At 34.1% G+C, this 18,092-nt stretch overlaps 2 protein-coding genes across 2 annotated transcripts; one reads left to right on the top strand and one right to left on the bottom strand.

The window, feature by feature from the left end:
• The first annotated feature begins 5,651 nt into the window (after positions 1–5,651).
• Positions 5,652–13,807, top strand: LOC129894033 (zinc finger protein BRUTUS-like At1g74770). Its single transcript, XM_055969525.1, has 12 exons — positions 5,652–6,073; positions 6,591–6,809; positions 7,381–7,575; positions 7,655–7,977; positions 8,485–8,716; positions 8,890–10,574; positions 11,396–11,614; positions 11,722–11,859; positions 12,745–12,979; positions 13,081–13,140; positions 13,244–13,315; positions 13,403–13,807. Exons 1-12 carry the CDS (start codon positions 5,807–5,809, stop codon positions 13,502–13,504), a joined length of 3,747 nt encoding a protein of 1,248 aa, XP_055825500.1. The 5' UTR covers positions 5,652–5,806; the 3' UTR covers positions 13,505–13,807.
• Positions 13,808–15,376: 1,569 nt separating this feature from the next.
• LOC129894138 (LOB domain-containing protein 27-like) lies at positions 15,377–16,513 on the bottom strand. Its single transcript, XM_055969679.1, has 2 exons — positions 15,690–16,513; positions 15,377–15,482 (listed from the first exon to the last, which is right to left on the bottom strand). Exons 1-2 carry the CDS (start codon positions 16,511–16,513, stop codon positions 15,377–15,379), a joined length of 930 nt encoding a protein of 309 aa, XP_055825654.1.
• Between the last annotated feature and the right edge of the window lie 1,579 nt (positions 16,514–18,092).

Raw genomic sequence — 18,092 nt, 5'->3', positions numbered from 1 at the left:
CGTAAAAGGACTTTTGAAAGACAGAAAAAAGAATGATCGAAAATGATAGGTATAAAGGAAAATATTTTTCTAAATATTTTTTTTGAAAAATAAGTAGTTTCTTATTTATTTTCTTGTGTTTGATTAATAAGATAAAAATATTATCCCAAAAACATTTAGATATAATTTGGGTAAGTACAATGACATTGAACCTGGACCCCCACCCTTTAACACAGATCCAAACCCCTATCTCGACATAGACCTAACTCCAACACCAATCCGAGACACGATCCTAAACTCGAACCCAACTCAGGTCCTGACACTGACTTCGACCTCAACTTAACAACTTGATCATCAACTTGACCTTGGCCTAACCCTAAATCAGGACTCGATAATCTCCTAAAATTCAACACTGACTCGTTACCAAACAATAACCCGAATCCCAAACCTAGATCTGAGACCCGATATCAAGCAAAGATCCGACGTTTACCCAGAGGCCGGATCAAATTTTGAGTTGGGGTCGAGTCTTGAATCAAGGCAGAGTTAGGAGTTGGATCTTAAATTGGGTTTGAGAGTTTGATCCTTAGTCGGGATTAAGAGTTAAGTTTTGGGTCGGTGTCAGAGGTTTGGTCCCAGGTCAAGCTCGAGTATTGGGTACTGAGTCAGGGTTGATACTAAGTTAGGGTCTGAATCGTGATTGAATCCTGATCGGGGTCGAGAGATGGGTCGCAGGTCGAGATCGAGAGTTGGGTCACAGGTCGGGGACAAAATTTGAGTCCCAATTCGGGGGGTGGGAGTTGAATCCTGAGTCGAGGTCGGGAGTCATGTCCCACGACGGATCGGTAGGAAAGTCATTTTCGTTAAACTAAAATAATATAAATCTATTTGTAAACATTTAAGCGAAACAAACATAAAAACAAATTAGACCTTCATACCAAATACACCTTAAGTTGAATGATCATATAAACAATCTAACTCTTAATTTTAGTGAGTATCTAAGTTTATAAAAATTATAAGGGGTGACAAAAAGTGGAAGAAGGAATTCCCAACAATATTAGTCTTTAATCAATCATCATATATTCATGTTCAAATTTCTAGTGATTTTATTCAAATAAATGACAATTTTATTTATTTATTGAAAAATCAGAAACAGTTGTTGCACGTGATTGGGGTGATGGAAGGGTGGAGCCATGAAGGACAAGAAATTTCAGAAGGAGAAAATTTCTTTAAAAGGAACTCAAGAGGACAGTTTGGGCCATGCACGTACCAATAAGTACCATTACTGGAGCCACAGAGTGATCTTGATTTCTCAAGATTGTTATAAATTCTAAAATGATAATAAATCGCAACTCACATTCACATATACACGGAGACGTGTGTGTATATATATATATATAAACTTGCATTGAAGTACACTTTTATAATTAATCTAGAATATTATAACGATCACAATTGTTTTAAAATGTCCAAATCAGACCCGAGTATTCAAATTTAAACCGCATGGGTCTGAAATTGCAAAAAAAAAATAATAAAATAATAATAATCTATTTTGGGTATATATTAAATGATGTACCACCAACGCACATATTCCGAGAGCAGAATTGTTGGGTGTTTGCCCTGACTTTCCTAGTATAATTAGGTTTTCCTTTTCCTAAAAGGAAAACACAATGTCTTCATATTTGGCTAGTCTTTTTTCTTATAGGAAAATGTTTATGACTCTATAAATAGAGGTTTATTCCTTCTAACTTAGTAGCATTCACAATGTAGTCCTAAAGGGCTTTGAGAGTTTTGTGTAGGGGGGGAAACGGTGAGACACAAGTGTTACGTTAACACTTGTGTGAACCTCTTTTTATTCCGAGTGAATTGTGTGAGGTTATTTCTCTCGATTATTTGTACTCTCATATTTATAGTGGATTGCTCATCTCCTCTTGTGGACGTAGGTCAGTTGACCGAACCACGTTAAATGTTTGTGTCTCTTATGATATATTTCTCGTTTGTCTTCTTACTCATGGTCATTCAAGGTTTGCTTTGCTAGCTTCCGCATGACACCTAATTATTTGGTCCTAACACAGAATAAGGTGGCGGATATGCTAAGCAAGGAGGATGTAAAGGGCACTGTATTTGGAACCCCTACTTTTTTTTATTTAGTTCCTCCAGTGTTTGTGAATAACGCAATGTGGGAAGACATTTTAGAAACTACTCCCTCCATCCATCTTTACTTATCCACTATACTATTTTGGGATACCCAACAATAGTTGTCCAGTTTATAAAATCAATGAATAATTTATCATTTTATCTCTATTTTATCCTTGCTATTAAATACTAATATTTATTTTTCTATATTTAAATGACTTATATTTAATAGGAGTGATTTGGTAAAATTACCCAATCATTTACTACTTCTTTTAACTCCTATGGCCAGTCCATGGCACAAACATGCATCACTCTTCTTGCCCACAACAGGCTCTCTTTGCTTTAGTATTTATAATATCTCTATCCTTTGAATCAAAAAATAAAATAAAAATGGTACCAAAAAATCAGGTATTCTGTTCAGTTGTTAATCCTTGGGCTTCTTCTCAATTTAGCTCTTGGCCCAATAATATCAATTGGAACAGAATCGCTCAACACTTCTGGCCCATAATCTACCATCGAGTCAACTTTGTTCACAACAAAAAATAGATATATGTTACTGAAGTTACAAAGATAGTTAACCATGACGCTATCTTAGTATGTGTTTGGAATATTTGTGGTTGAAGCTGAAAAAGGTATACTTAAAGTTGAAGTTAACAAAGAATATTTGAAATTTAAATTGTGTTTGGACATGAATTTTATTTTAAAAGAAAATTGAATATTTATAAGTTGACGTTAATTATTATTTCAATTATACTATTTCTCAAATTAAACAAAAATAGTATTTGCATGTTAATAAAGTCTGTGTTGGTATGGGGCTTGTGCACCAATTCATGCTTGTTGAGTTGTTGGTGTATTTTCTTTCACTGTTAGGCACATGCTTTATAATATAGCCATTCTTTAGTTGTTAATATGTCTCTAGTTTAGGAAATTTCTTGGAAAATCATTTCATCTATGATTGTTCCGACACTTGTGACATGTACGGTCAATCCATTATATTATTAGTTAACAAAGCTAATTTTGAAGGGAAAAAAAAAGAAGCTTTGTCGACTGAGAAGGTTACAAGTTCTGTTAATTAATAGCGTGGACAACTTATATCTAAACAAAACTTGAAAACTCTTCTTATTTAAATGAAGGTTGCACTTATCAAACAATGAAGACGGTATCATCCCATTCAGTGTTTTTTTTTTCCTTTCTGAAATTAAATTGTTTAAGCAGACTCTTGGGGGGTCGTTTTTTTATTTTTTTTAATCAGGACTATTTCATATTGTATTTAATAGGCATGTTATACTTTTTCATATTAAAAAAACGTACTGATTTAATCTTATATTACAATTCTGATATTATTTTACAAGAGATTAAACATGTTATCGGGTAAAACACTAAAAGACCAAAATTGTAATTATTCCATCTTGTTGCTTTGATTTTACTTTATAAACAAGGATGAGTTTTGAATATTTTCATATTATACAACCCTGTATAACACTCATTTAAAATTTCTATCCCTTTTTAATAATAATGAAATGAACAGTTCATATTTGGACGATGGATATTCGAAAGAAGCTTCTGGAAAGAGGGAGGGGAGTGGAAGCTAATTAATACTAATCAGAGACCTAATAATCTTATTAACATTAATAATTGCCAGATCAAAACAATAAATTAGAATAAAATAAGAACTAATCAATCTGAGATCGATCGTACTTAGTCAAACATCGATGAAGGAACAAAAAGATTAAAAAAATAAATGAAGTAGATGGATCCTAATGTCTCATTAGAAATACCAAAAGGCCACACTAATTAATATTCGAATCCGTCCTTAATTTTAGATTAAACAACTGCTTAAGCTTTGCTTCTGCTAATTTAATTTTGTCATGGCTAAGCCACTGGAAATCAATGGTCAAAAGCCGATGGGCACGAGATATAATGTGTTCGGCACGTGCCTAAGCTGAGCTGGACACGCACACGTGTCATATATCATGTTACAATTTGATTCCACCTGCTAGAGACATTTAGGGCCTGTTTGTCATTTAATTTTGGTATTGTCTCATTTAACTTTTTATTATTGTTTTAACTAACACTTAAAACATTGTTGGATCTATAGGTAGTAACAGATTTTATCAAAATATTTATTCTATTTAATAACATTAATATAATTTTTTAATATATATACTGTTAAAAAATAAATTAATAGTATTATTGGTCTCTCAATTCTCTCGATTATTGTTAAATTTTAATTTTAGTTTGTGATATATGATAAAATATATTTAATTCTAATTACTTGAAAGGTGTACTTTTAAACTTTTTACATAAATTTTCAGATTTATTAATAATAAAATCGTTTAAGTATTCATATGCATGTTAAACTTATATATTTGTTTCGTCGTTAAAGGTAATATACTTTTACAAACAACTGAAATATAACTTATTTTATACTTAAAAGATAATTTTCTACTCAAAAATAAAACACATGTTAATTAATTGAAAGTTTAATTTGTTGAATCATATATCATAAAATTAAAATTAAATTTACTAGTAATTGAGGCACCAAAACACTCTTCTCCTTGAGAAATATTTCTTTGTTTTCATTTTATGTGAATATGCTTGATTGAGCATGAAATAATAAAAATTATTTTTTTTTGATATGTAAGTTGATATATGATAAAAATTGAAATTATCTTTTAAAATGGGTGATATTATTTTCATTTTATCTCTCCCTATAAAAGAAATTCTTATATCAAGCTTCTCTCAATAAATCACGTCATTAATATAGATCGTTTGTTACAATAAGGAATTACAATTTCGAGATAACATATGTAATAACACTATATATACCTCATTTTTGGAACTTTTTATTGATAAAAAAGCCCTTCTCCAAAGATTTTTTCCAAAGGCTCCTAAGAAATCAAGGTTAAAAAAATATATATATATAAAATCAAACATATATTTTATATTAAGCCTCACATATGTTATTTTTAGTCCAATGAGTCAAATATTTTTTGTAATAGAAATAGCATTTGCTATATAATTCGTTATTATGTGATTCACGTATAAAATTTTTAGTATTATTTGTAATTTATAAAATGTAACAAGGATGCTAATAGCTTAATATTAATTATCATACCAAAAAAACTTAAACTTAATTAGTTTTCAGAAAAATATATCACTCCTTTTTATAGTGATTAACATTAAGCATGTCCTATCAAATAGCGCTAAATTTTGTAGGGATAAAAAATATAAAAAAGTGAAAAAGAATTCAATATCTATTTTTATAACGATATAATTTTAGGCAATGGATGTTGGGATAATTGAATTGTCCCTATATGGCTCCACCTATTGTAAATAAGAATAGCTTGTCACACAAGGACTGGTTAAGGCGTTGTGATGTGTGGCTCCGAGACAAAATCTATCAATGTCAACTGAACTAGACAAGGCGCCAATGGCCGTTAGGTTCGATGTCTCAATCAGCCCAACAAATCAAAACATATATCAATATAAAAATAGTAATTAATTAACTCCTTAATTAAAATTAAAAAAAAGAGAAATATTTGAACTGAAAGAGGCACTGAAGAGGCCTCAACTGAAAGAAGGAAGAAGCCAATCTCACCATTATATGTCCATTGACCTTCAATGTTGAAGCTTCCCCTTTGGTCTCTGTTACCATTGATGATTGGTGGTGTTTGTGGCGGTAGCGCTGCAAATGGACGACGTAGGAAAAGTCGAAAAGGATGTGGACATATTGGTGGAGTTGCCCTCTTCTTTAGCTGGTGTGAAATTGGTTGACTCACCTATTCTCTTTTTCGTTATTTCTCATAAGGCTATTATACTTGAGCTTGCCGACATCCACCGTGTAGCTGTGGAGGCGTCGGATACTGGCTTACAAGGCGTTGAATTAGTTCGTGATCTTAGCAGGCGGTTAGAGTTCCTGAAAATTGTATACAAGTACCATTGCGCTGCTGAAGATGAGGTAACATGCTTGTTCATTAATGATTTTTGTTTGTCTCTCGAATTCTAGTCTTTTTTTTAGATTCTTAAATATGCAACAAAGAATTGAACTTTGGTGTTTGTTGTTAATTATTGTGACAATTATAGTAATTAAGTGGTTGCTGGTATTCATTATCATGAGGAGCTGCAAGGAAAGACGTTGACTTTAGGAACCTACGGATACAGTTCAAAAAGTCCCAAATTATCAACACAAACACAATAATTTAGTGCATGGACCCATTATTTTTTGATACCTGCTCTGTTATTTCTGTTTCAAACTTCCACAGAGCTAGGTGGATTCGAGATTTAAACTTGATGAGTTCAACCTTTAATGTTCTTAGGCTGAACTCATTATACTTTTGTAAACTACGGTTTCAATTTAATGCACACCTGTTAAAATTTTATTGGTTTTCACAAAGATAATGGATTCAGTTGAACCCATTGCAGAGAGACTGAATCTTCCTTCAGCTCTTCTGAGGTCGGAATGTTAATCTTGACAGGTCGTCTTTCTTGCACTTGATGCACAAGTGAAGAATGTAGTCTTCACATATTCTTTGGAGCATAAAAGTATAGATGATCTGTTCAGTTCCATCTTCAAATGCATAGATTGCTTACAAAAGGAAACGGAAGAGTTTGCCAAGTTGTTCAATGGACTTACGTGTTACATAGGTACCATTGAGACTATTATCTCTCAACATATGCTGAAAGAAGAGGAACAGGTATTCACTAAAATTTCACTATTTCCTTTTAGGTTGAATAGTACATAATTCATTTTTAGCTCTTTTAACCTATTGGTTTTAAACTTCTTAATATTTATTTGAACAAAAGGAATTCTGATTTATACCTCGCCAATGGAAAATGAGGGATGCAAAGAGTTGTTATGACATCTTTCTAGCTATATAGACGATACTTAGCTCTACTGTTAGCGTATAGCACCTATCAAAATTATTAGGATTTTCACCAAGGGGCATCAACATGCCCTCTAAAGATCATCAGAAACTATGTTAAAGAACAAAAGCTTTCATATTCTGATCCTCTTTGCCCTATATAACACTTTTCTAGTTCTTTCCATTCATAGGGATTTTTCTTGACAGTAAGTTATGGTGCTCTAACCATACTCTTCTCTCATTAAATAAGTTGGAATATTTCATTCTTTTCCTCTAACATATAGTGGAGGGTGAGAGCACTTATAGTCTGAACAACTTATAGCTTTAACGTGTTGGTTCTTAACAAAAATTTCTGTTCTTTTTCTTTTTCCTGAAATCTCTGGCATGTGATATGTCATTGCAGATCTTCCCTTCGTTGATGAAGCGATTCTCTTCCAAAGAACAGGCTAGGCTTGTCTGGCAGTATCTATGTAGTGTTCCCCTTTTGTTACTGGAGGATTTTTTGCCTTGGGTAATAACTTCTCTTTCCTCCGTTGGAAAGACAGACTTTCTGAATTTCATTCATGTAGTTTTACCTGAAGAGACACTTATCCAAGAGGTACATTACAACTTTCTTTTCCAACTACATATTGAATTGTTAAAGTGGTTCATCTAACAAATTGATGTTTATTTTGAAGGTGTTCATCTCATGGCTTGATGATAACGAGCCATCTGCCAAATCCAGCATTGAACATGGAAAAGGAGCTAAATCTCATTATGGAATAGCCAATATGAAGCACATATTAAAGCAGGGAACCATGGTGGTTAATTCCAGTAAAATGAAGCTACCGGCAAAGAAGAACCCGATTGATGGTTTCTATCTTTGGCATGCTGCTATCAGAAGAGATCTGAAAGAAATTCTGGAGGAACTACATCAATTAAGAAGCTCATTTTGTTTATCAACCTTAATGTCATTGGTAGTTCAGTTGAAGTTTTTTGCAGACATTCTCAACTTCTACAGGTTATAGCTTGCTCATCACTAAATTTTTTAGCCAAATTTTAGTAAACATAAATCATCTTGATCTTAATCCATTGACGTTAGTGTAACCTCATCCTTGATAAGGCCTAGTGATAGTGGTGGATGTAGGTTATTGGCTACGTGTTCAACTGAATAAGTATTTTTGACTCGGCATGTGGATATATATGTGGAGAACACTAGAAATTTTAAAGATATTATATTCTGAACATAATTTAGAAAGTACAATAAGTTTGGTGCTAAGAATTTTAAAGGCTGAACCCATCAAGTTCAACTCCTGAATCCATCTCTATCCGGTGAAGTTTTAAAATAGCAAACTTAGACTATGCTAGCAACTAATTGACGATCTTTTGTGAGATAGAATGTCCAACATGACTAAATGGTCTCAATTCAGGTGACCAATGTTGTTGAATGCTGGTTTATCATTTTGAATTTGATAGGTATAGGACAACTTTAGTTTGCATTCTTTTCTAACGGTCACATTATTTACAGCATTGCAGTGGATCAAATCTTTTATCCGTTGGTAGATGAACTTACCAGGAGTGATCCATCAACTTCTCATGAACAATTTATTGAAGGAAGTCAAATTGAGGAACTACAGAGATTACTATACTGCAAGCTGCAAGGTGGAATACAGTTAAATGTTCTCGTAGAAATGCTTTGCCAGCAAGTAGAATCATTTGTTGGGAGGATCAGCAAAAAGCTTCATTTTCTAGAAACCGAGGTATATATTCAAAATCTTATAGACAACTCAACTCAAACTTTATTAAAGACTCTTGCATAGAACTTCAATATCTACTTAACATTTTCACAACAATGCTTTTTCCCAAAGTACTACGTAGTAGTTGGAAATTGGATTTTACGTTGATTTCTTCTTTGTTCCCTGGTTTCTTACAGGTTGTTTCGATCATTAGAGAGAACTGCAGCCATGAATTGCAGCTCTGGTTATTGTACAGAAGCCTGCAGATGTTGCCTCTTGGGTTGCTAAAGTGCATGATTATCTGGTTCTCAGCTCATTTATCAGAGGATGAGTCCAAACTGATCCTAAATAATGTAACGCTGGGATCTCCCATAGTTAACAGGTCCTTTGCTTCTCTCTTATATGAATGGGTTCGTACGGGGTATTCTGGCAAGATTTCTCTTGAAAAATTTAGAAAAGATTTGGAAGAAATGTTTAGTAGCAAAAGCTCCTTGCTGGAGAAGTCATTTAATAATTCTGGAAGCTCTTTCTCACAATCGGATATGCAATCATTTGATAAATCTAATATTGTGTTATCGCAACCAGCTTCTGCCATGACATCAAACAATACTGTATCTCATCACCCTTCTCCCCTTGGCATCATTAAGAAGTTCGATACATCTTATTCGTATGGGATCAATACACAAATATTTTACTCAGACTCACAGAAAAACTTATCCTTCTTTCCTGGAACTTCTTCCAGATCAAGCAATGATTTAAAAGTTCCAATTCGTGAGTTTATACCAATAGACTTTGTCCATTTCTTTCACAAAGCCCTGAAAAATGATATGCAGGATGTCGTATCCCTGTCGGTTAAGCTGGCTGAAGATGTTGAAATTCTTGGTCAATTTCACAGACGCTTCCATCATCTACACTTCCTATTGAGGGTTCATAGTAATTCTGAGGATGAAGTTGCCTTTCCTGCGTTGGAATCAAGGGCAACACTCCAAAATGTTAGCCATTCCTACACCCTTGACCATAATTTGGAGGTAGAGAATTTCAACAAGATTTCTGTTATCTTAAATAAACTCATTAGTTTGCAAGGTGATGAGGTAGTTGATGGTAAGCAGCTCAAGTATAAAAGGCTTTGCTTAAAGCTCCATAATGCATGCATATCTATGCAAAGAACACTAATTGACCACATCAACCATGAAGAAATTGAACTCTGGCCACTATTCAGAGAACATTTTTCTGTTGAGGAACAAGAAAAGATTGTCGGAAACATGCTTGGAAGAACAAAAACAGAGATTCTACAAGAAATGATTCCGTGGTTGATGGCATATCTAACAACAGATGAACAGCACAGCATGATGATGTTGTGGCGCAAAGTTACAAAACATACAAAGTTTTTTGAGTGGCTGGGAGAATGGTGGGAACCTATAAAGAGTGAAGAGAGTGTAAATGCTGAAATGGAACCAAAGACTTCTTCTTTACTGTCTATTGATCCTCTAGAAGCTGTCTCTACATATTTGTCAAGAAATGGTGTTAAACAAGGAATATGGAATGAGAAAGGATCAGAGTTCGTTAATCATGATTTTTATCAGCATGGATCTTTTACTGCAGATAAAGCACATAATGGCAAGGGAAAACAAAATATTGATCTATCTGAAGATACGGCACGATTTTCTACTGTGGTTGACAAGAAGAAATGCACTGAGACAGTTGATTGTGTTGCTCAGAAAGAGACAACTTGCCAGGGTATAGAACAATGTGACAAATCAAGGAAACAGGAGCACCATCTAATGACTCAAGAGGAACTGGTTGCTGTAATTAGGAGAATATCATGTGACTCATCTTTGGATTCTGAAAAGAAATCACACCTCATGCAGAGCTTGCTGATGAGGCAAGTACACTTCAACTTCTGTCCTTTGTTTTGTTCCGTAAAAAGTAGGCAGGGATATGCAACATAAGTATGATCTCTTTTTGCATAATACCTAAATAATCATTAGATCTAGGTTTTCATTGGTATTTTGGCAAAAAAACTGAAATAATCCTACACCCGATTTCTAGATTGTTTAGTTTTCGGTTTGCGTTTTTTCTACTAGTTATGAAAAGTTATTTCCATCTTACCTTTTAAATGTCCAAATTTATTGTTCTTCACCTAGAAACCAGGTACCTTGGAAGATGTGGTCAACATACAATTGATAAATCTAGAAGAAATAACAAACCAATTAAAAATTTAAAAAACATAGTCTCATTTTGCTGTCCAATATTGAGATCTTGCGAAAAACAAATTCCCTGGAAATCACGAATGTGTTCAACTTACAATGGGTTTACTCTTATGGAGTTGTTTGGTTTAGATACAAGTGATGTAAGGATTAATTATGCATGGATTATATAATGTAGAAGTTAGTAATGTAGGGTTTGTCATGCAGAGATAAGTATTTGTTGTTGGATGTTTGGTTTGTTGTATTAAAGAAATTAGTTTTGAAGATCATGAAGGTGTTTTTGTCGTTCTTATTTCACATTCTGTCACACGCAAGGTAATATATGGATTCCTGAAATTGTAACCAAACAATATTAAATTTTATTTACTGATTAATTTCTCCTACCAGCCAACACTCAAATGCAAAAACACAATGATATCTGTTGTTATCAAGAATTTCTAAAATCATTCTTGTGCAATTTTATGGGATCGGACTAAAGCTAATTGCTTCCTTCCAGTCAATGGATTTTGACTCAAAAGCTATCTAATTCTGAGGTTGCTGCTGCAAGTGACACGGAGAAATTCCCTGGTCAGTGTCCTTCTTATCGTGATGAACAGGAAACCATTCGTGGTTGCGGTCATTACAAGAGGAACTGCAAACTTCTTGCTCCATGCTGCAAGAAGCTTTTTACATGCATACGGTGTCATGATGAAACCACTGATCATAGTCTGGACAGGTGAGTGACATGAACTGATGAGTCTCCATGACAATCTATAAACTCAGATTTCATTTTCTTTTTTTGCTTCTTGAGATTTCCCAACTCTGATTGTGACACACTTGCAGAAAAACTATCACCCAGATGATGTGTATGAAGTGTTTGAAAATACAACCTATCGGTCCTAGTTGCTCAAGTCCCTCCTGCGATGGCTTCTCCATGGGTAGATACTATTGCAAAATTTGCAAATTGTTTGATGATGAAAGGTGAGAAAATCAGGTTCACAGTTTCTCATTGGTCTGGGTGGGTACTATATTGCCTTAAACTAATGCATACATGGGTAATCAATGGGTTAAAGTGACAGATTTAGCTACTTAGCTTTATAGTATGAAGAATTATTTAAAGGTCAAAATCAACAGGCATGTATATGTAGAACAACATCATGCACTTTGGTAAGTGTCCTCCTATAGAGAAACACTCACACAGAGTTCCTCCATATCAGCCATCCTATTTTCATAGGACATGGTAAATGGGAATGAAAATCAGAGTTCCTAGGAATTCAATGAAATAGAATAATGGATGGTTAAGAAGATATAATTAAATTGCATAGAGTATGCTTAAGAAGATTTGTGTTGGCATCTCGGAAAACATAATCACAAATCTCATGAGTAAAACTTACACTACAATGGCTAAAGTATCTTTTCATTTTTGAGAAGAGAAAAGCATAAAAAGAGAAATCCTTTTTCCAGTCTAACTAAAAAAATTTCTGCCAAAATTATATTACATATGTTTGGATGAAGAAGTAGAAAAACTGAAATGGTTGGTGTAAGACTGTAAGCTTGTTTCATCATTTATGTGCTTATGCCTGCACTACCTATAGTCACAGTGAACATTTGTTCTCTTTATGGCTGGCAACTTTTAACATAAGTGGTTCCGAAGTCCATTCAAGCGCGATATATTGCTATGTAGCTATTTATTCAAATAAGATAACTGTACCAGGTTTACATTTTAGGAGCTCTCTATGTTTAATTGAGGATAAAATACTACTAAGTACTACTTGATGGACTTACATTATGCATCTGTCCTCTTAAATAAACATTTCTATACACTTTACCACAAGTTCTTGTTTTGACACTAGAGATTCTGAACAGGCAAATCTACCACTGCCCTTTCTGCAATCTGTGCCGGTTGGGAAAAGGATTAGGGGTTGGTTACTTCCATTGCATGAATTGCAATGCTTGCATGTCGAAGTCTCTTTCTGTTCACGTATGTAGAGAGAAGTGTCTGGAGGAAAACTGTCCAATCTGCCACGAGTACATTTTCACTTCGACCAATCCTGTCAAAGCACTTCCTTGTGGCCATCTGATGCACTCCGCTTGTTTTCAGGTATTAAGCTCATACTTTGTTTCTTTATTAACTAAAGTGAAAATGAACTTGCAGGCTTCTTTGCTTATTCCTCTCTTTTTTTTTCTTACTACTCCTTTCAGGAATACACTTGTAGTCATTATACATGTCCAATATGTAGCAAGTCACTTGGAGACATGCAGGTTACAAAACTAATTAGCGTAAAAGTGTCTTGTACCCTTTTTTCCCTAAAACTGTGAGTCTTAAATTTACCGGATGTGAAGCTTACTTGGTGCTTGATTTCAGGTTTACTTTGAGATGTTAGATGCATTGCTGTCTGAACAGAAAATTCCCGAGGAGTATGCTGGCCAGACTCAGGTTCGCTTTTCTATTTATTGATTCTTATGAATGAATATGTTCTGGTTGGGTTAGACCAATTTAATGACACTAAAACGGTCCTAACAGGCTATACTATGCAATGATTGTGAAAAGAGAGGAACAGCTTCCTTCCACTGGCTCTATCACAAGTGCTCCTATTGTGGTTCTTACAACACAAGACTTGTATGATCAAAATCCACGAGGATTACGAACAGCTAAAATGTAGAGAACAAGAGCTTACAATGTAGAGGAAACTTTTTTTCCTTTCACCAACTTAAGCGTGTACCACATATTTCAACAATTCATCCTGTGTTAAAATCAAAAGATTCTGGGATTCTGATTCATGTTAAAGTAATTTCCAGTGAGAACTATGTTGAATTCCGCATTTACTACAAGATGTGGGTGCTAACTTCTGATAAGAACAATTTTCACCAAGTCAGTGGAAAGAAATAATACAAGAAATATATTTATTTCTTGTTCATTTTCCCAAAATGTACTTGTGACACGATTCATTCTACATTTTTCAATTTCTTGATGAATAGATGGTTGGATCAAATATAACACTCCTTCCATTTAGTGTCTGCCTCTCTTGAATACTATTGTCATTGAAACACTAAAGATCACATAGTAAATCCCCCATTTTACTGTTGCGAAAGACAAAATCCTTTATCTTGCCCACTGTTCGAGAATTTTTGCTCAATGTTCCAATCATAGATTAGCAAGTGCTACAGCCGGCAGTATATAATAATAGTACACTATCTGTTACATCTGTTTTAATCCTTCTTGGGCATGCTAGAACATGTGTTCTCTATTACAAATGTCTTCAATTGTTCATTATATAAGCTTTCTGGCAGATGCTTGCCCTTGTCCAGTTTTTACACACTGTAAGTATGCATTATCTTCTACTCATGCTTTTGATTTAACATTTAGGAATCATTAAGTAAACTGTCCATGAGAGATGATAACATTTTTTGTTGATTGATCACTCATTCACTCCCATGGTTATTGTTATGCTATAGGACAGCCAAAACTCACACTGATGTAAACCTTGGAGCAATTTCTTTAAAGCTCAGAGGGGCAGCCCTTCATAATATTTTTGAAAAAAGTGAGTTCATAATGAAAGGATTGATTCCCTCTACATCTCTAGCCTAAATTTGTAGTATTTTGTTAAACCAATAACAAGAAGAGATAATATGATCCAAAAACGGAAAAGATTAACATTACATTCTTGACAAGAAGTAGTGGTTTTCCACTCAGCATCTGTCTCTATTTAGGTTGTTGGACATATAATGAGGCCCTACTTTGTGGGATTTCACTGTTTATGTTGTTGTTGTTGTAGTTGGACATATAATGAGGTCTACATATGGAAGGATTGGTACAGACTGTAGCAAAAGAAGCAAATCATCTTATATGAAGGCAACAAGCTAGTGTCAAGACGCAAACTGGAGATGCTGCTTTTTGGAGATATTTTTAGAAATGCTCAAGAAAAGTGGATGTTGAGATACTCAGGTAAGGTGAAGTAATCAAGTATCGTTGCATCAAAAAGAGGTTACAATTAGCAAAAGAAATGTGATACAAAGAATTAGAAGCGGAAAAAATTGCCTATTAGCCGTCCAACTTATCAACGAGAAGGACATACAATATCACCCCCTGAGGACTATTATTGAAGATGACAAATATTTGTTGGAAGATAACAAGGCCACCATTAAATATATTTAGAGGGAGGCAAACCAATGTGCCGACTTTCTAGCAAACGAAGGACACAAACATGAAGAAGATGTACTAATCTTGAAGATGTGATCAAGGACATGGAGTTTCTTCTCTTGGCAGATTTTAGCCATATCGCTTATGAAAGATTTTAATTTTTGAGTCTTTTCTAGTGTACCAAAACCAGAAAAACAAGCTAGTGTCCAACTTTCTAAAAACCAAATATAGCAGGACAGGTGGTATGTATTCTAAAACTGACAGTACATTCTCAATAGTTATATCTGAATGGGACAAAATTTTGAATGGCAAAAGAAAAAGCCACTCTGCTATGTTCTTCTTACATTTCTTTCTATTCTATCCGTTGATGCTGGTAAGAGTGAAATATGCTGCAGCACTCTTTAATTCATTCTCAGCAACATGCTCCACAGACTGTCTTGTGTCTTTCAGAGATGACTCTGAACTGCATGAGACAAGATTTTCATTTCAGAATCACAAAAACAATAATAATAACTGATAGGAGAGTTAAGCCCGTGCATGAATCTTTTAAATTCAGTGTATTATTATTTATTGTTCATAACCATAAAACAAATCCAGACCCCACTTGTGGGATTTCACTGGGTATGTAGTTGTAACCATAAAACAAACAATTTGAAGATAATGAGTATACCTTGAGTCATATGCTTCTTTAGAATCGATATAAGATTGTCTGCCATCAATAGGGTCAAAAAATGGGTGTATCCCATCATAGTCTTGAGTGACGTCTTGTGGGACAACAATTGTTTGTGAAGGTGTTAACTGAGATTGCATAATCATTGTGTTGTTATTACAAACGTTATTACCATATGATTGTTGAATCCATAACGAAGTGACTGCATTATTTTCTTTAGGGTCCACAAAGGTAGTATTGTTGTAAGAAACATAGTTGTTATTCAAGTACGAGGGATAAGATTGAACAGGCAATGCGGCATTGACAGCAGCATTATATTGGGAAGTCACATCTTGATGGAATAGTGTTAATCCATTTCCATTAGCGCCATTAGTGGATGGAGAAGCAGCAACAACACCAGGAGGGGGCATTCCCAATTGGATTTGGGAAAAAGAATCACTGAGTGTAGTGGTTGAGATCTCTTGTTGTTGTTGTTGCTGTTGCTGTCTGTAGAATGCTAATTGTGCATGAACAGCTTGAAGTTCCTCCTCGTAGAGTTGAATGTTAAATAATAAGTTTTGTATCTCCGCGACACATCCATAGACAGGATGCTTGTCGCGGGCATTTGCTTGATAAATAATAGATTTCATGGCAACTTTTTTTTGAGATGGATCAAGCTCTTTTAGTAATTTTAGGATGTTGCTGACCCCGAATAGCCTATGCGCATTCTGGAACATTTTGGGTTGATCAGCAGGGAAATAGGGTGCTAAGGGGCAGTCGTGGCACCGCCTCCTCTGGTACTTGCATGCAGCGCAGGCTTGGCGGGTGCCACCCTTGAGAGTCATGTTTTGTCGTGCAAAGCATCAAACACTTGGATAAAGATTCAAGAATGGCATGCAAAATGAGATTTTCAAGAATTGAGAAATAGATGGAAATGAAAAGGAGTGTGTTAATGTGAACAAGTATTAAGAAAGGGAAGACAGAAAGAAGCCAAATGGCAGAGGATTTGAAGTTTGGAACTTGTCTATTTAATAGCGGATTTTGCTCAAGGCTGGTTAAGGACTTGGTAAAAAGTAAGAGATTAAAGAGAGTGAAAAACGGAAATGTTGGAGATTGGTTTTTGTTTTGTTTTATTTTTACTAACAGCAGAGCCTAGTACTTTTTCCCTCAGCAAAAATAGGACTTTTTCTCCTCATTATGTGCCACACTTGTGGTTACAGCTCAACTCTTGATCTTATTTTTTCTAGCTTTTATCACAGCGAGGAAAACGAAAAAGAGAAAATACAAAATTACTTATTTATAGCCGAAATGGACTACCACTTTACATTTTGGACATAAGATTCTAGGCATGAAGTTGGGAAAATAATAATGCTAAAAATACTATACTTTTTGGCTTTGACATTAATCATAAAAGGTTTGTGTGGAAAAAAAAGTAATCACTTTCTTTTGATTACTAGTTCACATTTTACAAAAATAACAAAAACAACATTCAACAGTTCCTTGAATTTTGTAATAAAGGACTAACTAAAATTATTTATCATCAAAGATGTGGGGGCAGCGGATGGGGTTCTCCTTTCTTAAGTCTCGAATTCGAGCCATGAATATGAAAAAATTGATAGGAAGCACTTCCCCTGTGGGCGCGAATTCGAATTAGTCGGGCTTCAACCGGTACCAAACAACGGATGAGAAATTAAAAAAAACACTGAAATTATTTGAGTTCTACCATATGAAAATCAATCAAAACCTCCGCAATAATATACAATTTGAAAGAAAAGATGTATGACACACAATTACAAAAAAATAAAATACAATTACTATACTTGAGTTAATACTAACGTTAATAAATAATAAAAAAAAATACTTGGATTGATGTTTGAATGAGTTTTTCTAATTAGAAAATGACTATGTCTAAGCATATTTGATGGAACATCGTTGATACATTAGTTGTTATGGTACATTGTAACCGCCGTCCATAAAATTCTAGTTGTGCATGAATAGCTTGAAGTTTCTTCACATAAAACTAAAGTTCTTGTTTAAATTAAGTTCAACAAACTAAGATTAATTACACATACAAGAGCAGACCCTATTCCACGTTAGTTATGTGTTTCCAAAAAAGTTTTATACATAACTTATTTCTTTCAAAATTACATTAAATATTCAAACTCTCTTTTTTTTTTCTTCATAATAGTTTACAGTGTTTAAGTACTTAAACTCTACATAGTAATATTATCACTTATACCGAAAGAGTTTCTTCAAGATGATAAGATTTTAGTAATATGTGTGTAATATATTATCTGAGATATTGTTGTAAACAAACTTTATTTATCTATGGAGATTTAAGAAATTTAATTCAAAATCCTCAAATATTTTTGTAGTTAAAAAGTGGGATTCTTTTCTTTCTTTCTGTTTCTATAACAAACAAGA

Source organism: Solanum dulcamara, chromosome 7, assembly GCF_947179165.1.
Source record: "Solanum dulcamara chromosome 7, daSolDulc1.2, whole genome shotgun sequence".
NCBI classification, from domain to species: domain Eukaryota; kingdom Viridiplantae; phylum Streptophyta; class Magnoliopsida; order Solanales; family Solanaceae; genus Solanum; species Solanum dulcamara.
Note: the sequence above shows the minus strand (reverse complement) of the source record. Positions and strands in the feature narration are given on the sequence as shown.

What these genes read in the sequence shown, in the direction of transcription:
- LOC129894033 (XM_055969525.1), top strand. Translation starts at nt 5,807, where the DNA reads ATGGACGACGTAGGAAAAGTCGAAAAGGATGTGGACATATTGGTGGAG. An exon ending in ATTGCGCTGCTGAAGATGAG is followed by an intron (nt 6,074 to 6,590) that starts GTAACATGCTTG and finishes TAATCTTGACAG; the next exon opens with GTCGTCTTTCTTGCACTTGA. An exon ending in ATGCAGAGCTTGCTGATGAG is followed by an intron (nt 10,575 to 11,395) that starts GCAAGTACACTT and finishes GCTTCCTTCCAG; the next exon opens with TCAATGGATTTTGACTCAAA.
- LOC129894138 (XM_055969679.1), bottom strand. Translation starts at nt 16,513, where the DNA reads ATGACTCTCAAGGGTGGCACCCGCCAAGCCTGCGCTGCATGCAAGTAC. An exon ending in AAAGAAGCATATGACTCAAG is followed by an intron (nt 15,483 to 15,689) that starts GTATACTCATTA and finishes TGTCTCATGCAG; the next exon opens with TTCAGAGTCATCTCTGAAAG.